This window comes from Candoia aspera, chromosome 13 (genome assembly GCF_035149785.1).
Source record: "Candoia aspera isolate rCanAsp1 chromosome 13, rCanAsp1.hap2, whole genome shotgun sequence".
Classification (NCBI taxonomy): Eukaryota; Metazoa; Chordata; class Lepidosauria; order Squamata; family Boidae; genus Candoia; species Candoia aspera.
In genome coordinates this window covers 517758-532204 of record NC_086165.1, presented here as the reverse complement: position 1 = coordinate 532204, position 14447 = coordinate 517758, and the positions used below count along the sequence as shown (strand labels likewise).

Genomic DNA, 14447 nt, shown 5'->3' with positions numbered 1-14447 from the left:
TGAAGCACAGCCCCTGTTTTATGTGGGTCCTGGCTTCCCTGCTGGCCCACCAGCTTTAATGCCCACCTGATGCAAAGCTGGCCAGGATGGCAAAAGCTCTCAAGCCACAGGGGATCCATTCTTTTGTTCCTCCATCCATAGCTTTGTTTCATAAACTGGTGTTTGGGGAGGAGGGACTGGCATCTCTGGGGCTGGCCAGTGCCCTGTTCAGCCTCTTTCCTTCACTGGGAGCTTCATACATCCACCACCCTTTCTGCAGAGAATTGATAAATGACGTGTCGTCCTCCTAGGTTAGAGAGCACCAAACTTCAAATAACTACAACATCTGATAACGAATTTTTTTCCCATCATTTAGAATCAAAGCACCAGGAACAGGGCCCTCTGGACCCCTCATCCCTCTTGCTCAATAATAAATCCTGGTGAAATGGTTTGCAGGTGTAGGGATTAAAAAATATCCATGGATTATGGAAGCAAAGTGCTGGGCAGTCTCATTCCCCATTTGCAGGCTGGACTCATTGCTTTGTTTAGAGATTGTTGATGGTGGAACAGCAAATAGTCCTTTGGGCGGAGACAAAGTTAAAGAACAGCCAAGGTGAGCAGCTGGGAAGCCAGAACTGTCCTGCCCCTTCCACTTCCTCTGCTGTTTAACGTACCTGCCTGCCCTGATTTACAGCAACCACCTTCGCCTGGTGCCTGCAGTGCAATAACTTCAACCTGAGTCCCATCCCTTTCGCCAGGAGGGGCTGTGGGGGCAAGAATGCAACCAGGGTCCCCAAAAAGAGGGCTTCCCAGGTCCCCCAAGGGCCACATGGCTGGGCCCAAAGGTGGGAGTGTGTTTTTCCCTGTCCCAATTACAGCACGGCTGGGTTCCAATCCCTTTTGGCTCGACTTTCTCATTGGCTCGGCCACTCACAGGCATTCAGGGAGAGGAGCTGGCTGTGGATTCCTGCGGGGTTGGATCAGGGGTGCCAGAGTAACGGAAGAAGGGCCGAAGAGAGGTGGAGCAACCCTAAAGGTGGGGGGGCAAAGCCAAGCTGCTCAGACATTAGGCCGGGAGGAGCTGCCCACTATGGTGGCTCTTTCTGCACGGCCTGCCTGCCTTTTCCCCAGTGGCAAATTAAACCCAGCACCTTTGCCTCATCCGTGTTGTTTGTCGACGGCGTTTGTACTCACGGTTGTGGGCATTACAGGCGATCTGGCCTGTTCTCTTTTTCAGAATTGTGCCCAAAAGGTTCTAAACATCTATTCTGGGGTCTGGGCCACAACACGCACAGGACCCATACAGGGGCCGACTCAACCCTTCTGAGCTGTCCAGGTCAGGGGCTTCCCACTGGCCCCTTGTCGGTCCGAGCATCGCTTCTCTGCTGCCCCTCTCCCCCTGCGAGGGACCCCCCTCCACTGCCACTCCACTGATTGGGAAGTGCTGCAGGCTTGGTATAATTCCGAACAAAGGAACAGATGCACAAATGGGCACTCTTAAAAAAGAAAACGTCTATCGCTGCCTTTTTGCCACTTAATTTCCTTCCTTCTCAGCAAAGCACGTCAAGCTTCAAAACCATTTCGGTCTCTTTGCCACGCTAGTAGTGCTTTGCTCCACTTACATACAAGGGAGATCTTGCTTTGCTATAAATAATCTTTTCTGCACTGTCATGCCCGTCCATCCACCTGCAAAATGCACACACCACTATTGTGCGGTTGTCTATTGCCAAAGACAAATGACGGTCTGAATTGGCTTTGCAGCATGTTTGGAAACACAACATGGTGCCAAAATATAGCAATGCAGGAACACGCCTAGAGGAGAGCGATGATCACATTACACGCAGGCGGGCGTGGAAACGGTACTGATCATACCACGCTTGAGCCTGAAATGGTTTGTGCTCGGCTGCTGCCTCCTCTTCGGACCCAGCTGCTTGATCGGAGAGCCATTGACTCAACACAACTCAAGCCAGCACCAGTTGAACCTCAGCAAGCGGCAACTTCCTACGGCCCCGGGGCCCAGAGAGGAGCATGGAAGCAGATCAACAGAACCTCCCATTTTGGAGAAAATCCAAGTCGCATTAGGGAAGGCCGACAAGAACTGTGAGGGTGCCTCTTTTTAACCTTTTCTCAAAGGAAAAGAAGTGCTCTTCCCAGTATGGGGTCCAGGGCGAACCAGTGAGAGCAGCAGGTGCCCACTGCCAAACTCAGATGCCATCACAAAGACCCGTCTCCCACCGCCGAAGGAATTTTTAATGGGTTTGTGGTTCTCCCCCTTTCCCTTGGGCAGAAGTAAAAACATGCAGGGTCTTCTTCCCAAATGATACTAATGCCCGACACACCCTGATGGGTCACCAATGCCATTTTCCCTGCTGGTTGGCTGTTGGTCATGCTGGTTGCCAGGCTGGATTTGTATCTGTGGAAGAATGCTTGAGAAGCCCTCTCTTGGCCCATCTGCTCCCACCCCTTTCCTCCCCTTTGGGAAGAAAAGAACCATTTCGTCCCCATTCACCCCTTTGGCTTCCTCCCTGGTCCATCCTTGGGAGTTTCCAAAAAGAATTTGCATCTGCTGAAATAACACATCTGTAACAACCACAGAGGGACTGCAGGCAGCATCAGCGTCTGCTTTGATTTTGACAGAAAATACCTTGACAAGTGTTTTTCTTTCTTTCCACCTCGCCCAGTGCTGAAGACAGGGCTCAGGCAAGAGAGCGATGGGGGAACCTGGAGGTGTGAACCTCGATGCACAACTGAGAGGGCTGGGTCCCTTTGCAATTCCACAAGGTCGTGTAATTGGTGGCACCCACCTCTGGGAGACCTCATCCATCAAGGCCGACAAGAGGAGAAGGGCTTTGACCATCACCATCATAGTGTTGAGAGATTAAGCCCACCCTCTTCCCAAGAGGTGGGTAGCCAGTTGCTCCATTGCCATGTGGGAAAGGTGGGGGAGGGAATGGAAGGGAAAGGAAGGGAAGGTCTCAGCCAGGAGCCAACCAATTCTGTGGGTCAGCCCTGCTGGCAAATGCTGTGGCCAGGTGTGAGCTTGTGAGCTCTTCTCCATTCTCCTGTGGTGCCAGTGGCGGGTTCATGTCATCGGCCTGTTCTGTTGCTTAAAGGGAGGGGGCTCCAGCAGGTACAAAACCTTCCGGGCACAATCTCTGGCTTGGCAGTTTGGCCAGGCACATGGGACCTCAAGCACTTTGGACATCAACAGCTGGACTGTCCATGGAACCAACCTCCACCTATCAGATTGCTTGGCCCAGAATAGGACCCGAATGACTGTCCAGTTTTCCCTGGAATCATCTCTCTCTCTCAGTCACACACCCAGGTGACTGACATGGAAGGACGAAAGGCTTCTGTGATCCCCATGATGGAGCCACATACCCAGGATCTCCAACCGAGGAGCATTTCTAAGGCTGGGATGCTTTCTCTCACAGGTCGTATGAGTTCAAGTTGGAGCAGAAGCTGACACACCACCAAGTTTCATCCAGGAAAGGAAGTGGGCTTCCTTTGCTCTGGAGACTTTGGGAAAGCTTGGCTTGAGCTGATCAGGCCTGGCACCTCAGAATACTTAGCAGGTTCACACAAAAATAAATCCACAGAGAATGCAGCAAAACACAGGAGCTGCATCTGATGAAAGACATGGGAAGGCTGGCATGTCACGCATTCTGATTTCTGATTAAAGTGTTTTCGGCCATTAGTCACAAAAGCCCTTGGTGACAATTCACCTGGGGGAGCTGCGGCTTTCTGCCCATGCAGTCCGAGGCTTTCGGAAGATGGCTACGGTCTCAAGACTCAGCCAGAGCCATTAAATAATGATCGGAGGAAAGTGGGAGCTTCTTCCTGATTAGCTGCATCTATGTGGGGAACCCAAAGGCTATATGGGCAAACCTGGACCCCCTCCCAGAGATTCAGTGCTTCTTAATGCCCTGGGCTTGTTCCAAAGGACATGGCTGCAGACTGGCCTAATTACTGCAATGCTTGTGCCCTGGAGACCCAACCTGGAAGGAAATTCTCCCTAAGCGCAGTTGGCATGAGAGGATTCTGAACAGACTCCACCTTCTGATTGGAGAATGGCATGTTCTGCAGATGTACACATCACTGTGGATTCCCACCAGGAAATATTCACTGGGGAGGGTCCATTTATTGCTGTCAGCATTTGCAAATTAGCACGTCTGCTGTCGCCTTTTAAACTGGGGGCTTTGAATCCTCCTCCTCAAAAGTGTCTTGCCAGAGCCAACCTGGCACCTAATTTAGTCCACCCCGCACTCCCTGTCCCAACTTCCCCAGCCTGCAGCCCTGGCACTATGTTGGGCCTCCAAGTCCAGAACTTCCAGATGGCCAGAACCAGTGGATGGTTCACAAAAACCACCAGGTGGGCTGCTTTCAAATGCCTCCTTCCTCTTGGCTGTTAGCAGGGCCACCACCACCACCACAGCAGCTTCCTTTCCAAGGGCTAGTGGTCCTGGAAACTCTGAAGGTGGGGATGAGTTCCATAAGACCCTTCCCATCTCCTCTCTTCTCTTTTAAACAATAACAAGCAGCAGATTCCGAACACTTCACTTGCTGCCATCCTTGGTTGAGATCTCCCTGGCATTCCTTCTAGCTTGTTTCAGAGAAGGGGGAAATACTGTGGATAGTTTGTCAGTCTTTCCCCTTCAGAATCATTTGTTTTTCTTTAAGCTTAATGTAGACCATGTATATTTACTGACACCCCAAAGTGTGAAATATATGTACAGTTCTAAGCTTCTCTGGCATTGCACGCCTTGCATTTAGGGACTCCGTACATCAAAAGAAATAAAGCTGTCCTTGTTGTAATCCAGCCCCTCCCCCTCACCCCAGCCTCTGGCAACCAATGTCTGCTCAGCTGCTAATCTGCATCCAGGATGAAAAAATGTTGATGGCCGCACAAATACTTCCACACAGCATATTGGATTTTACAAACTGTCCAACATCATTACTGTCAAATGAAGGACAGGTCCACATCTTCCACTTGCTCTTTTTTCATTCTTGTACAATGATATTTAATTCTGATTGAGCTAATTATAAATTGACTGCTTGTCAAAGAAGATGTCCTCCCTGAGAGCACTATGGAAGTTCTAGAATTCAATGCTTTCTGCCTGGAACTTACTTCCAAACTCCAATAGGCTGCCATCTTCCTGGCATGTCTCTGTTGCCCTCTCCTGTGTCTGGGGCACCTTTGGAATAGCCCCCCACCCATCCCCATATTGATGCCTAAAAAAAGGCATCACTTCTTGTCCTTTTTTATGCCTTCCTGCTCTTCCTTTTCCCCTGTGGTCTTCTTCAGATGCTAGCTTGTAGACCCTGAGGGGCAAGAACTATGTTTTCTGCTTTGGAAACTCCCAGACACAAGGAATGGAGGAAGAGGGAGCAGATGAAAGGTACCACCTGGGTGATGAAAGAGACGGGGACCCAGTCAGAGCTGCAGAGAAAGCGATTTGCGCCATCAGTCCCATAATCTGAGAGACACTGAAATATTCCACTGATGCTTTAATGCATTTCCTTGGGATTTTAAGGCCCGGTGAACCAGGGGAAATTGCCTCTGCTTAGTAGCGCAGCGGATCTCCAACTCCTCCCCAGGTCTCTCACCCGCCCTGCAGAAGGCACCTTCCAGACAAAGCAACATCTCCTCAAAAGCCTCCTTGAAAAACAGTTTCTTTTCCTTTATTTGGAAGGCTCACACTTTCATATTTTTAAGCAGCTTGCTTCAACCGCTATCTCGTTCTTCTCAGAGACACCAAATGCATTCACTTTTGACCAGACTAGAAGAATGATCTGCCTGCTCCGTAAATGTCTTCGCTTTCTGTCCGTTCCTGATAAAGACTGCCTGAACCTCTGGCAAAAGAGAGAACCTTATTTATGAAAGCAATTACTTTGCAAAATCCCTCAAATCTGGCCTTCCTGGGTTGTTCGGAACCACAGCATCATTCACATCTCCAGAAACCTCCAGGGCAACCGAGCTCCAGCCAGGGACCGCAAGCTTCTTGCAAACCCCATTTTTGCTTTGGTTCCTTCTTGACAACAGTCATTTCTGGATAAGGCACAACTCAGTTTCCCCACCCAGCCCAGCCAGCTGCTCAGCCCAGCCACACACGAAGGTCTCACCTTGGTCGTAGCACATTCAAGGTTATTCCAGCTGCCCAGCCTCTGGTCTTCAACCTGGAGGATATGGTTGTTCATGGCCAGCTGCTGTTGCCCAACTGCTGTCCCTTTAGCGGCAGTCCTTTTGTCCCTCCAAAGGAGCTGCTGCAGCCTCTGCAGTACAACCCGTGGATTGCTCCAGACCTTCCTTCCACCTGGATTCATCAGTCCTGCCAGTTGATGGCTTGCTTAGCCACGTGTCATAAGCAACGGGCTTCTAGGCTCATGCAACGGGCCAAGCCAAAGCGCCTTAGGTCTCCTCTGTTACCTGAGTCTAGGCCCCTGCAGGCCAGCCTCGAGCTCCCGCAACCAGGCAGCTGGGGGCCTGTGGCCATCTGGACGAGGCTGCAGCTCCAGAAGGCCCAGCCAGGAGGGCTGGAGGAAGGGTGCTGGGGGGCCGCAGCTAGGCCACAGCTGCAGAGCAGGGGTGAGCTTGGCTCTGCCTTCTAAGCGCTTGAGGGCCTCTTCATCTCGATATGAGCAGAAGCACAAGCAGGGTCTGCTGGTGAAGTGTTAGCAAAGCGTGTGCCATGTATCTGGTCAGGTGCAGACACACGGGATGGTGGTGAGACCCCCAGAAGAAAGCAGGTGGGGAGCAGAGATGTCACTGCTCAGAACATCTACCTTTATGAAACCCCTCCTCTGGTGCGAGCGGATAATCCCCAAGTGAAGGCCAAGTCCAGGTGCACTTGGTCTTCTGACCCTCCAGGAACGGGGGGAGCTGTTTGGGGCCCAGCCAGCAAGCCCCCCTCCCTGCCGCCAGTCAGTCCTTCGTTCCCCAGCTGCTGGCTTTCAGAAGGGTTAATAGGGTGCCTTTCCAAATATGTTTGGGAGTATTGTAGGAGGCCAGGATTAAATCAAAGGATGGGAAAACATTCCCACAGATTTGACATTCAAAACAGAAACAAGCAAAAAGTTTGCCTTCCCCTCTTGTGTGACATACTTGCCTGAAGGGCGGACAGGACGGGAGGCAAACTGTCGGGGAAACGGCAGGGCTTGAGCCGGTGGGCAGTTGGGGCTCGTCCCCCACACACCTTCCCGCTTGAAGAACGGCTGTAAAACCGGCACCAGGAGTCCGACGGGTGACCGCCGAGCCTGGCTCTGCTCGGGGCGGGAGAAGCCGCGCCGGCGAAGTCCATCAGCCTCCAGGCGGCTGCGGAAGGGACAGTCGAGTCTTCGCTGCCATCTGCTGGCCAGGCAGGGAAGGAACGGGCCCGACCCCTGGATCGGGGCCTTGCTTCGGAACGGCTGGTTTGGCCAACAGCTGGCTGTGCTCCGTTACCGAAGGGGCAGCATTGAGGCCAGCGCAAGAGCACCCGCAAACGTCTTCTGGCACTGCGGGAAAATGTGAGTGAGGGGAGCAGGTCTTCCCCCCCTCTCCCTGACTTCTTGCTCTGCTAGCTGTGGATTCCTGGGAGCATCTGGGCCCAACAGAGCCCCCCAGTTCTGCAGAGCTGCACTCCCAGCCAACGTGATAAAAGCAGAGCTCTTTCTGCTTCCTGTGAAGATATGCTACCTATGTGCTTCACTAGGAATTAAATTACTTTAACCAATTGTTGAATGCAAGCATCTCTAACCTGGTTAATCTCAGGCTCTTCTGCCTTCCCTCCTTATCATGAGCAATGACAGCTGCTGCTCTGGAAGTGCTGTGCCTTTAAAAAATCCAACCAATTCCCTTTTCAAAAGTGCTTCAGTAGTGACAGCATGAAAATACCAGTTTGCATTGCAAAGCCAAGAGCAACAACTTCAGGCACCGGTTGGGGCTGGGCTACTGCTGAGGAACCCAAGTGCGTCTAAATAGTGATCCAACAGTTGCTCACAAGGGAGAGGGGCCCATCAGGAATAGGCATCAAATGCATGACACAATTCTCTCAGGGTTTAGCCCAGCTGGTCATTTTGGGCATATTGTAGGAGCAGGCATGACAAAGGAGCGTATTCCACCTGGGGACAGGAGGCAGGGTGATCTGGGGTTGCTGGTAACGCAGTGGGGGAAGGCAGGCTGAGAAACTGGCTCACTGCCCTCTGGCTCACCTCCGCTGGCCTTGAAGAGCAGAACCTCCCTTGTTGGGAGAGGAACCACCCCCCCAAGATGAATCCCAGCTGTGAAAAACCCACCTTCCTTCCATCCAGCACCCGCAAGTTACCCACTTTGTAAAAACAAGCTTTAAAGCAGCACGCCTTCCTCTTTCCTCTGTGGCAAAGCATTCTGTTTGAACGCCACCTTGGAGAGCCCCATCTTGGCATCTTCCTGGTCTTCTTGACAACTCCCAGAGTTCCCCAGCCAGCACAGCTGTCACTGAGAATTCTGGGAATCTGGAGGCCTAAAAGCTGACTAGATACAGCTTTTCCCAATTCAAGTTGTATCATGCCAGAGTTTCCACACTCCACATCCCAATAAACATTCTGTGGGATGGGGGACAGAGCACGGTGTCACCAAATTCCCAGTAATGATTCAAGCATTAAATAGGGTAAGCAGCTTACCATTTTGGAAGTAAACAAAATTAAGTATGATCTGAATATAAATGGGAATTGAGCATAAAAAAAAGCCAAATTCAAATTCAATAAACTTCAGAGGAGGTTCTACCCATGGATAATTAACTCTGATGTCTTTCTAAAATGAGAATAATTGAAAACAGGGATTTAAAGTTGATTCATGGAGGCTTCTGAGATATTTATTATTGCAAGCCCACAAGATCTGTCTGGGTTTTGTCACTGGGGATGACTAAACTTGGTGTCCAGATGTTTATTTAAGTTGCTCCCACATAGCTCTGAAGTCTGTTAGCAGAAGGTTATCAGGGAACAGCCCTGCAAATCTTCTTTGACTAATATTCTCATTTCTTCTGCAACTTTGATGTTTTCTTTCATTAAAATTCCTGGCCCTTTGCCACCAGGGGAAAAAATCTGCTTGGTTTGTAAAAGAGTGGCCTGCAGACATGACATACGATCTTACCTTCAGTCTGAGGACAGCCAGTATTTTTCATCAGCTGTCATTAACCCTTGCAGAAATTGGTGCAGTGACAATCAGGAGGAATTAGAATGGAAGAAGAAAAAGAAAGGAAGGGGAGAAATCACAAGATGGTAAGGAACAATGGGGGCCCAAAGAGATTTTCAACAATTAAATTAGGAATTAATAAACTCCAGCACTTAGATTGGAAGAAATTGTACCTCCTTTATATAAAAAAGGGCAAAAGAAAGTAAATCCAAGGAGATTTAAAAGCAGCTGCTATGCAACAAAGACAGGTAGTAGCTCAGGACAGGGTTAGAGGCAGACAGACCAATCTTCCCCAGAGAAGGCCTCCTGTGCAGAAGACCTGCAGGAGCGGCATTCTTCAGACTTGGTGGCTTTAGGATGTGTGGACTGGGTGCTGGCTGGGGAACTTGATGTCCACACATCTTAAAGTCGCCACGTTTGAAGAACAATGTACAGGAGCAACAGGGGGCAGCACAACTGGACTAAAGTACATGCACGCGCATGTTCGTGTATGAGAGAGAGAGAAGCAGAGAGCACAGCCATTACCATTGTAGGTTGTACCTGTTCACTCGTAAAGAGAAGGGTGGATGTGCTCAGGAACCAGCCAGAAGACTGGAGTGGAAAAGCCTCACTCCTCCCATCCCAGGTGAGAATCACCAGCACCGTCACACCAGTCGGGGAGGCAGCAGACAGGGAGGAGGGAAGGGGGGAGTAAAGGAAAGAGGGAGAATTGATTGTTGGAAGAACGAACCACAACCTTGAAGTTCTCTTAGGCTGTTTTTGCACAAAGTGCTAACCTTGAGTTCACTGAATGACCCGCTTTCCTGAATGCACACAGGACTTTTAGCCACAAGTGACCCACTGAAGCCCAAGCTAGCCTATTTTAGTTTTCACTCAGGCAGGTTGTGTGAACCCAGCTTCCAGGTGGGATGAGAACTCAGCAGAAAGGTGCCCACAGTTCCCAGTGCAGCTGTTCCTGTTCTTGCAAGGGCTCTGCTTCTTCTAATGAGCCTGACCTTAGGTTAATTTATCCAACCAAACTGTAACTCTTCTACCCTTCAGGCTGATAACCAACCGATCATTTTAAATGCCAGCCAATAGCTCTGCAGCTCCTTCTTTAAGTGAACAAAGGAAGGGGACAGAGGAGCCCCCCTTCTTGAAACTCCCACCAAGGCTCGACTCTTGTCTGGAAGACATTCATGCGGATTGAACTACATTGCACTTAAGATTTTATTAGGGTCACACGAGTTCCCCTCTGTGATCAAACAAGACATCTTTAAGTGCCCCAATGACTCACTAAAGTGCTGGCAGGGCAAAAGTAACAAATTCAAGTTGGATCTGAAACTAAGCACCTTCTTCAGGGAAAGCAGAGTTAGCAAAATGCCCACCCAAGCAGGGCCTCCCCCTTCCCAAGAGCAGCTACACTAAATGTTATGAAAGCAACAGAATTCCATCTCGAATGAACACTACTGGACAGCTGCCAGCCATTTCAGGCCTGCCTCTCCCCCAGGATTTTTCAAGCCAGCCTTCCCCACCAGGCGTGTTGGATTTCAGTGCCCATAATAGAGGCATGCCTAGAGGTCAGGGCTACGGCAGGCAGCTCTTAGTGTTTCAAGGGTGGCCCTTTAGTGCCAGCCCTTGCTCCAGAGGCTGGCCATTTGTCCGGGTGGAGGGGGAGGCAGTAGAGACCACCATCCTGATGCAGGATGATCTTTTTTCTTCTCCTAGAGATAACAAGAAGATCCATATAGTTCACAGAGGCTCCAAATTTTAATGTAAGTTAGAAAGAATGTAGAAACAACCCCAATAAAAAAAATATTGCAGCCTTTTATAGGAGTCACTGTATTTGTTTTGGAGCAACTTTCACCAGAAGAGACTCCAAGGCAGCTGGAAGGGGTCCGTTGCTCCTGCACTGCTATTCTTTAATCCTGGGCCGTGGGAAGCCCTTCTGCCGTGGACTGCTCTTCTTTCCTAACACTCCTGCGAATGTGCACACGATCTGGATGAGCGACCATCAGGCTTCAGGGCTGTGCCAAACACAAGCCATGGTCAGGCTTACCAACATCTCGCATCTTTAGGCAAAGTTGATGCTGCCCACCAGGCTAAGCACACTCCTGACTGGTCCTGAGCACGGAGAACTTCTTCAGCGAGGCCTATCTCACCTCTACCGGCCAATTCTCTTTGGAATCAGTCCTCAGCTGAGCTGTCACCTTCTTCATCCCTTACTTCTCTGTAGCTGGTCATCATCTTCCCTTCTGGCTCATAGTGAACCATCTTAATGCCAAGCCTTTCAGCGAGTTTTTGGCCTGCGACCTTAGCTTGCATCTCCTGCAAGAAAGGAAACCATGTGTTAAGCCTCTGAATGGGTGTCAGACAGAAAACGAAATTAGGTTACTTCAAAGCAAGCACACTTAAGATACGCAGGTCACCAGATCCCTCAATCAATTCCCTTCAAGGAAAACATGGGAGGGGAGAGGAAGTTGGCTTCACAATGGACAAGCAGTTTTATGATAGCGCAGAGTACTAGAAAGCGTCTGGATATTAAAAGAACATCAGAACGAGACATAACTAGAAGGCCACAAAGACAAAAGAGGCTTATTTGGATAGAAGAAGTGAAGGGAGGAACTCCCCAATCCCAGGATTGTCACGCTTGTGCTTTTGTTCAGGCACATCATAAAACATATACATCACAGACTAAATTAAGCCAGGAATTTCATTAAAAACTGAAAGCTTTAAGGAGTCATTTTTAAAGTGAAGGTGTTCAGAGAAGATCAAATATTCCAATCTGAAGTGTTTTAGGGAGGGGGGAAAGGGGAGTTGCTTGGAGCAGATTTGTCTCTACTACATTTTGAGACACAATCACAGCAAAGCGCCAAACGGCACAATTATCTTCCACTGCTCTGGTCGCAGACCATGCCCCCCACCCACCCCCGCCTTGCTTCCACTGTTCAACCTCGCCTCCCCGCGCCCGTTCCCCCAGGTCTCCCCCGAGATAGGAAAACGCCGAGCGCGCGACGCGACTGCACTTGGGGGGCGGCCGCGGCTGCACAGAGTCCCTCTTTCCGTGACGACGGAGCCTCGGCTGAAGGGGGCGAATGTCCCCTTCCGCGCACCGAGAAAAGGGGGAGCTCGCGGCGCCCTTTCCGCCCCCTACTCAGCCGCCCCCCCGGCGGTCCCTGACCGGCTCCGGCGCGGGCCCGCCCCCCGCCCGCGTCCCCGCGCGCCCCGTCCGCACCTGCCGGGCCTGCTCCTGCCGGACCTGGATGGCGACCGACTCGGCCAGGGGCAGCAGCTGCGCGGGCGCGTGGCGCAGGGGGGGCGGCCGGGCGGCCGTCGCGTCCTCTGAGCGCCGCCGCTCCTTCTCCGCTGCGGGGGCTCCGACGGGCCGCCTGCGGAAGCGGGAGCCGCTCAGCGGGGCCCGAGGAGGACCCCGCCAGACCCGCCCGAACCCCGATACTCACACGCCGGCCCCGCGCAGACCCCGCGCCGCGGCCCCACCCGGCGCCCCCAAGGAGAGGCCGCCCAGCGCCAGCGCCGAGGGGGGAGGCTCCGTCGGGCCGGGGAAACCGCTGCCGCCGCTCCTCCGCTGCTCCTCGCGCGCCGCCACCGCCGCCCGCAGCCTGGCCGCGCATCCGCGCACGCGCTGCCCGCCGTCGGGCAGCCGGGAGACCAACGCCCTGCAAGGCACGAGGGAGACGCTGAGTCCGCGCGCGAACCGGCCGCGACCCTCCCCCACGCTCCTTCGTCCCTCACCGGTCGGCCAGCAGCCTCTCCTGCCGCCGTAGCATCTCCCGCAGCTCCGGGAGGCTCCGCCCGCTCAGCGGGTCCGGCTCGGGCTCCGCCATGCTGGCAACAGGGGTCCGGCGGCGAGGCTCTTCCGCCCCGCGCTGCGCGCCGCCATCTTTCCGGAAGCTGGCTACGGCGGCCGGGCGGGCCAAAAGAGCTGGGCGCGGCGGCGCCTCTAGCGGCGGAAAGGGCGCCGCGCAGGCCCGCCTCTGGGACTCTCCCGAAGCAGCGGGCCGCTTTTGAGCAAGCGCGGAGCTCGCGCTGACCCTCGAGGGATGTTCAGGGAGGCGTTCGCGCCCGCTGGTGGAGCGCTGCCCCAGGCAGGAGCGAAGCCGGAGCTCTGGATGCCCCCTGCGTTCCGGCCGGGCTTTCGCCCCTGCGCGCCCCGCAGGGCCGCAACTAGAGTCTGTCACCCGGGGCAAACATGGATTCCGCGCTCATTTTGGCGCCCCAGCAGTGCGGCGCCCAGGGCACATGCCCCGGTGCCCCCCCCCCCGCCCCAGTTGCGGCCCTGGGCGCCCCGTCCTGGCTTGCAGGCTGCCTCAGCGGGTCCAGAGGCTGCTGCTTTCCCCCTTTTAAAGGCTCGGCTGCTCGCCTGCCCGCCCCCCGCCTGCCTCCTCACGAGCGCTCTTGCCAAGAACGGCTCCTCCCGGCCCGCGGCTGGGCAGGAACCCCCTGGCCGCGCTGTGCTCCTTGGGGGCTCGGGCGACCCCGTCGGGGTGTAGAAACGGGGCGGGCTGCAGCCGCCCCCTCCCCAAATTGGGCAGAAGCGGGTCTGCCCTGCGCCCCCCCCCCTTGACCCAACTGGGCAGAACCAAAGTGGGTGACACCAAAACCGACTCCCAACTCGAGGTGGTATGATCCTCGAGAAAACCCCAGGACCGGCTCTGGAGGTCGACCTCCCCGAGTGCGTCGGTGGGCCAGAAACTAAACTCCGAGTCTCAGCAGCACCTTTTAGCCCTCAGCGGCCTGGGGGTCGTTTGCTCTGGAGAGAAGCTGATCTGGATCTCGGGGTCTCCTGCCAAAAGTTAGCAAGGCATTTGGATTCGCAGCAATGAACCAGAATGGAGAATCTTGGCATTCCAAGGGTAGATTTGGGCATGGAAGGAGCAGACCGCGCACTGCTGTGCTCCTCGCAATCTCGGGGTGCTGTGGGAAAGCAAGCTGTGCGTCTCCTCAGCCCAGCAGTCAGATAGGAACAGGTGATACCGTCTGCCTCTTGCCTGGGATCGTTAGCCTAGCCGGTGGAATCAACACGCTTGAAAGGCGTCTGTCTGTTGGGGTCGTGATGCAAGGGTGTCATTGTCATGGTTCCTGTTCCAGTGTTCCTAAAACATCGTAACAAGTTCCCATGCCTTGATGATGCTGACACGTGTTGCTGGACTGGAGGGAGCTGCTGCTGTTAGTCTGTACCAGGCAGGAAGGCTGATGATGCGAGTGCAAAGGAATTCATGTTTGGACTATCTTGCCTGGCCAAGGTCATTACCCGGAGATTGCCAGCAACCGTTTTGAACGCCTGCAGAGGAATGGGATTGTACCGACACTGGGGGGA

The 14447-nt window shown here is 53.2% G+C and overlaps 1 protein-coding gene across 1 annotated transcript; it reads right to left on the bottom strand.

Annotated features, from left to right (window-relative positions):
* Positions 1 to 11299: 11299 nt before the first annotated feature.
* POLR2M (RNA polymerase II subunit M) lies at positions 11300 to 14378 on the bottom strand. The gene is made up of 4 exons (XM_063314331.1): positions 14365 to 14378; positions 12863 to 13306; positions 12345 to 12786; positions 11300 to 11437 (listed from the first exon to the last, which is right to left on the bottom strand). Exons 1-3 carry the CDS (start codon positions 14376 to 14378, stop codon positions 12567 to 12569), a joined length of 678 nt encoding a protein of 225 aa, XP_063170401.1. The 3' UTR covers positions 11300 to 11437; positions 12345 to 12566.
* Positions 14379 to 14447: the final 69 nt, after the last annotated feature.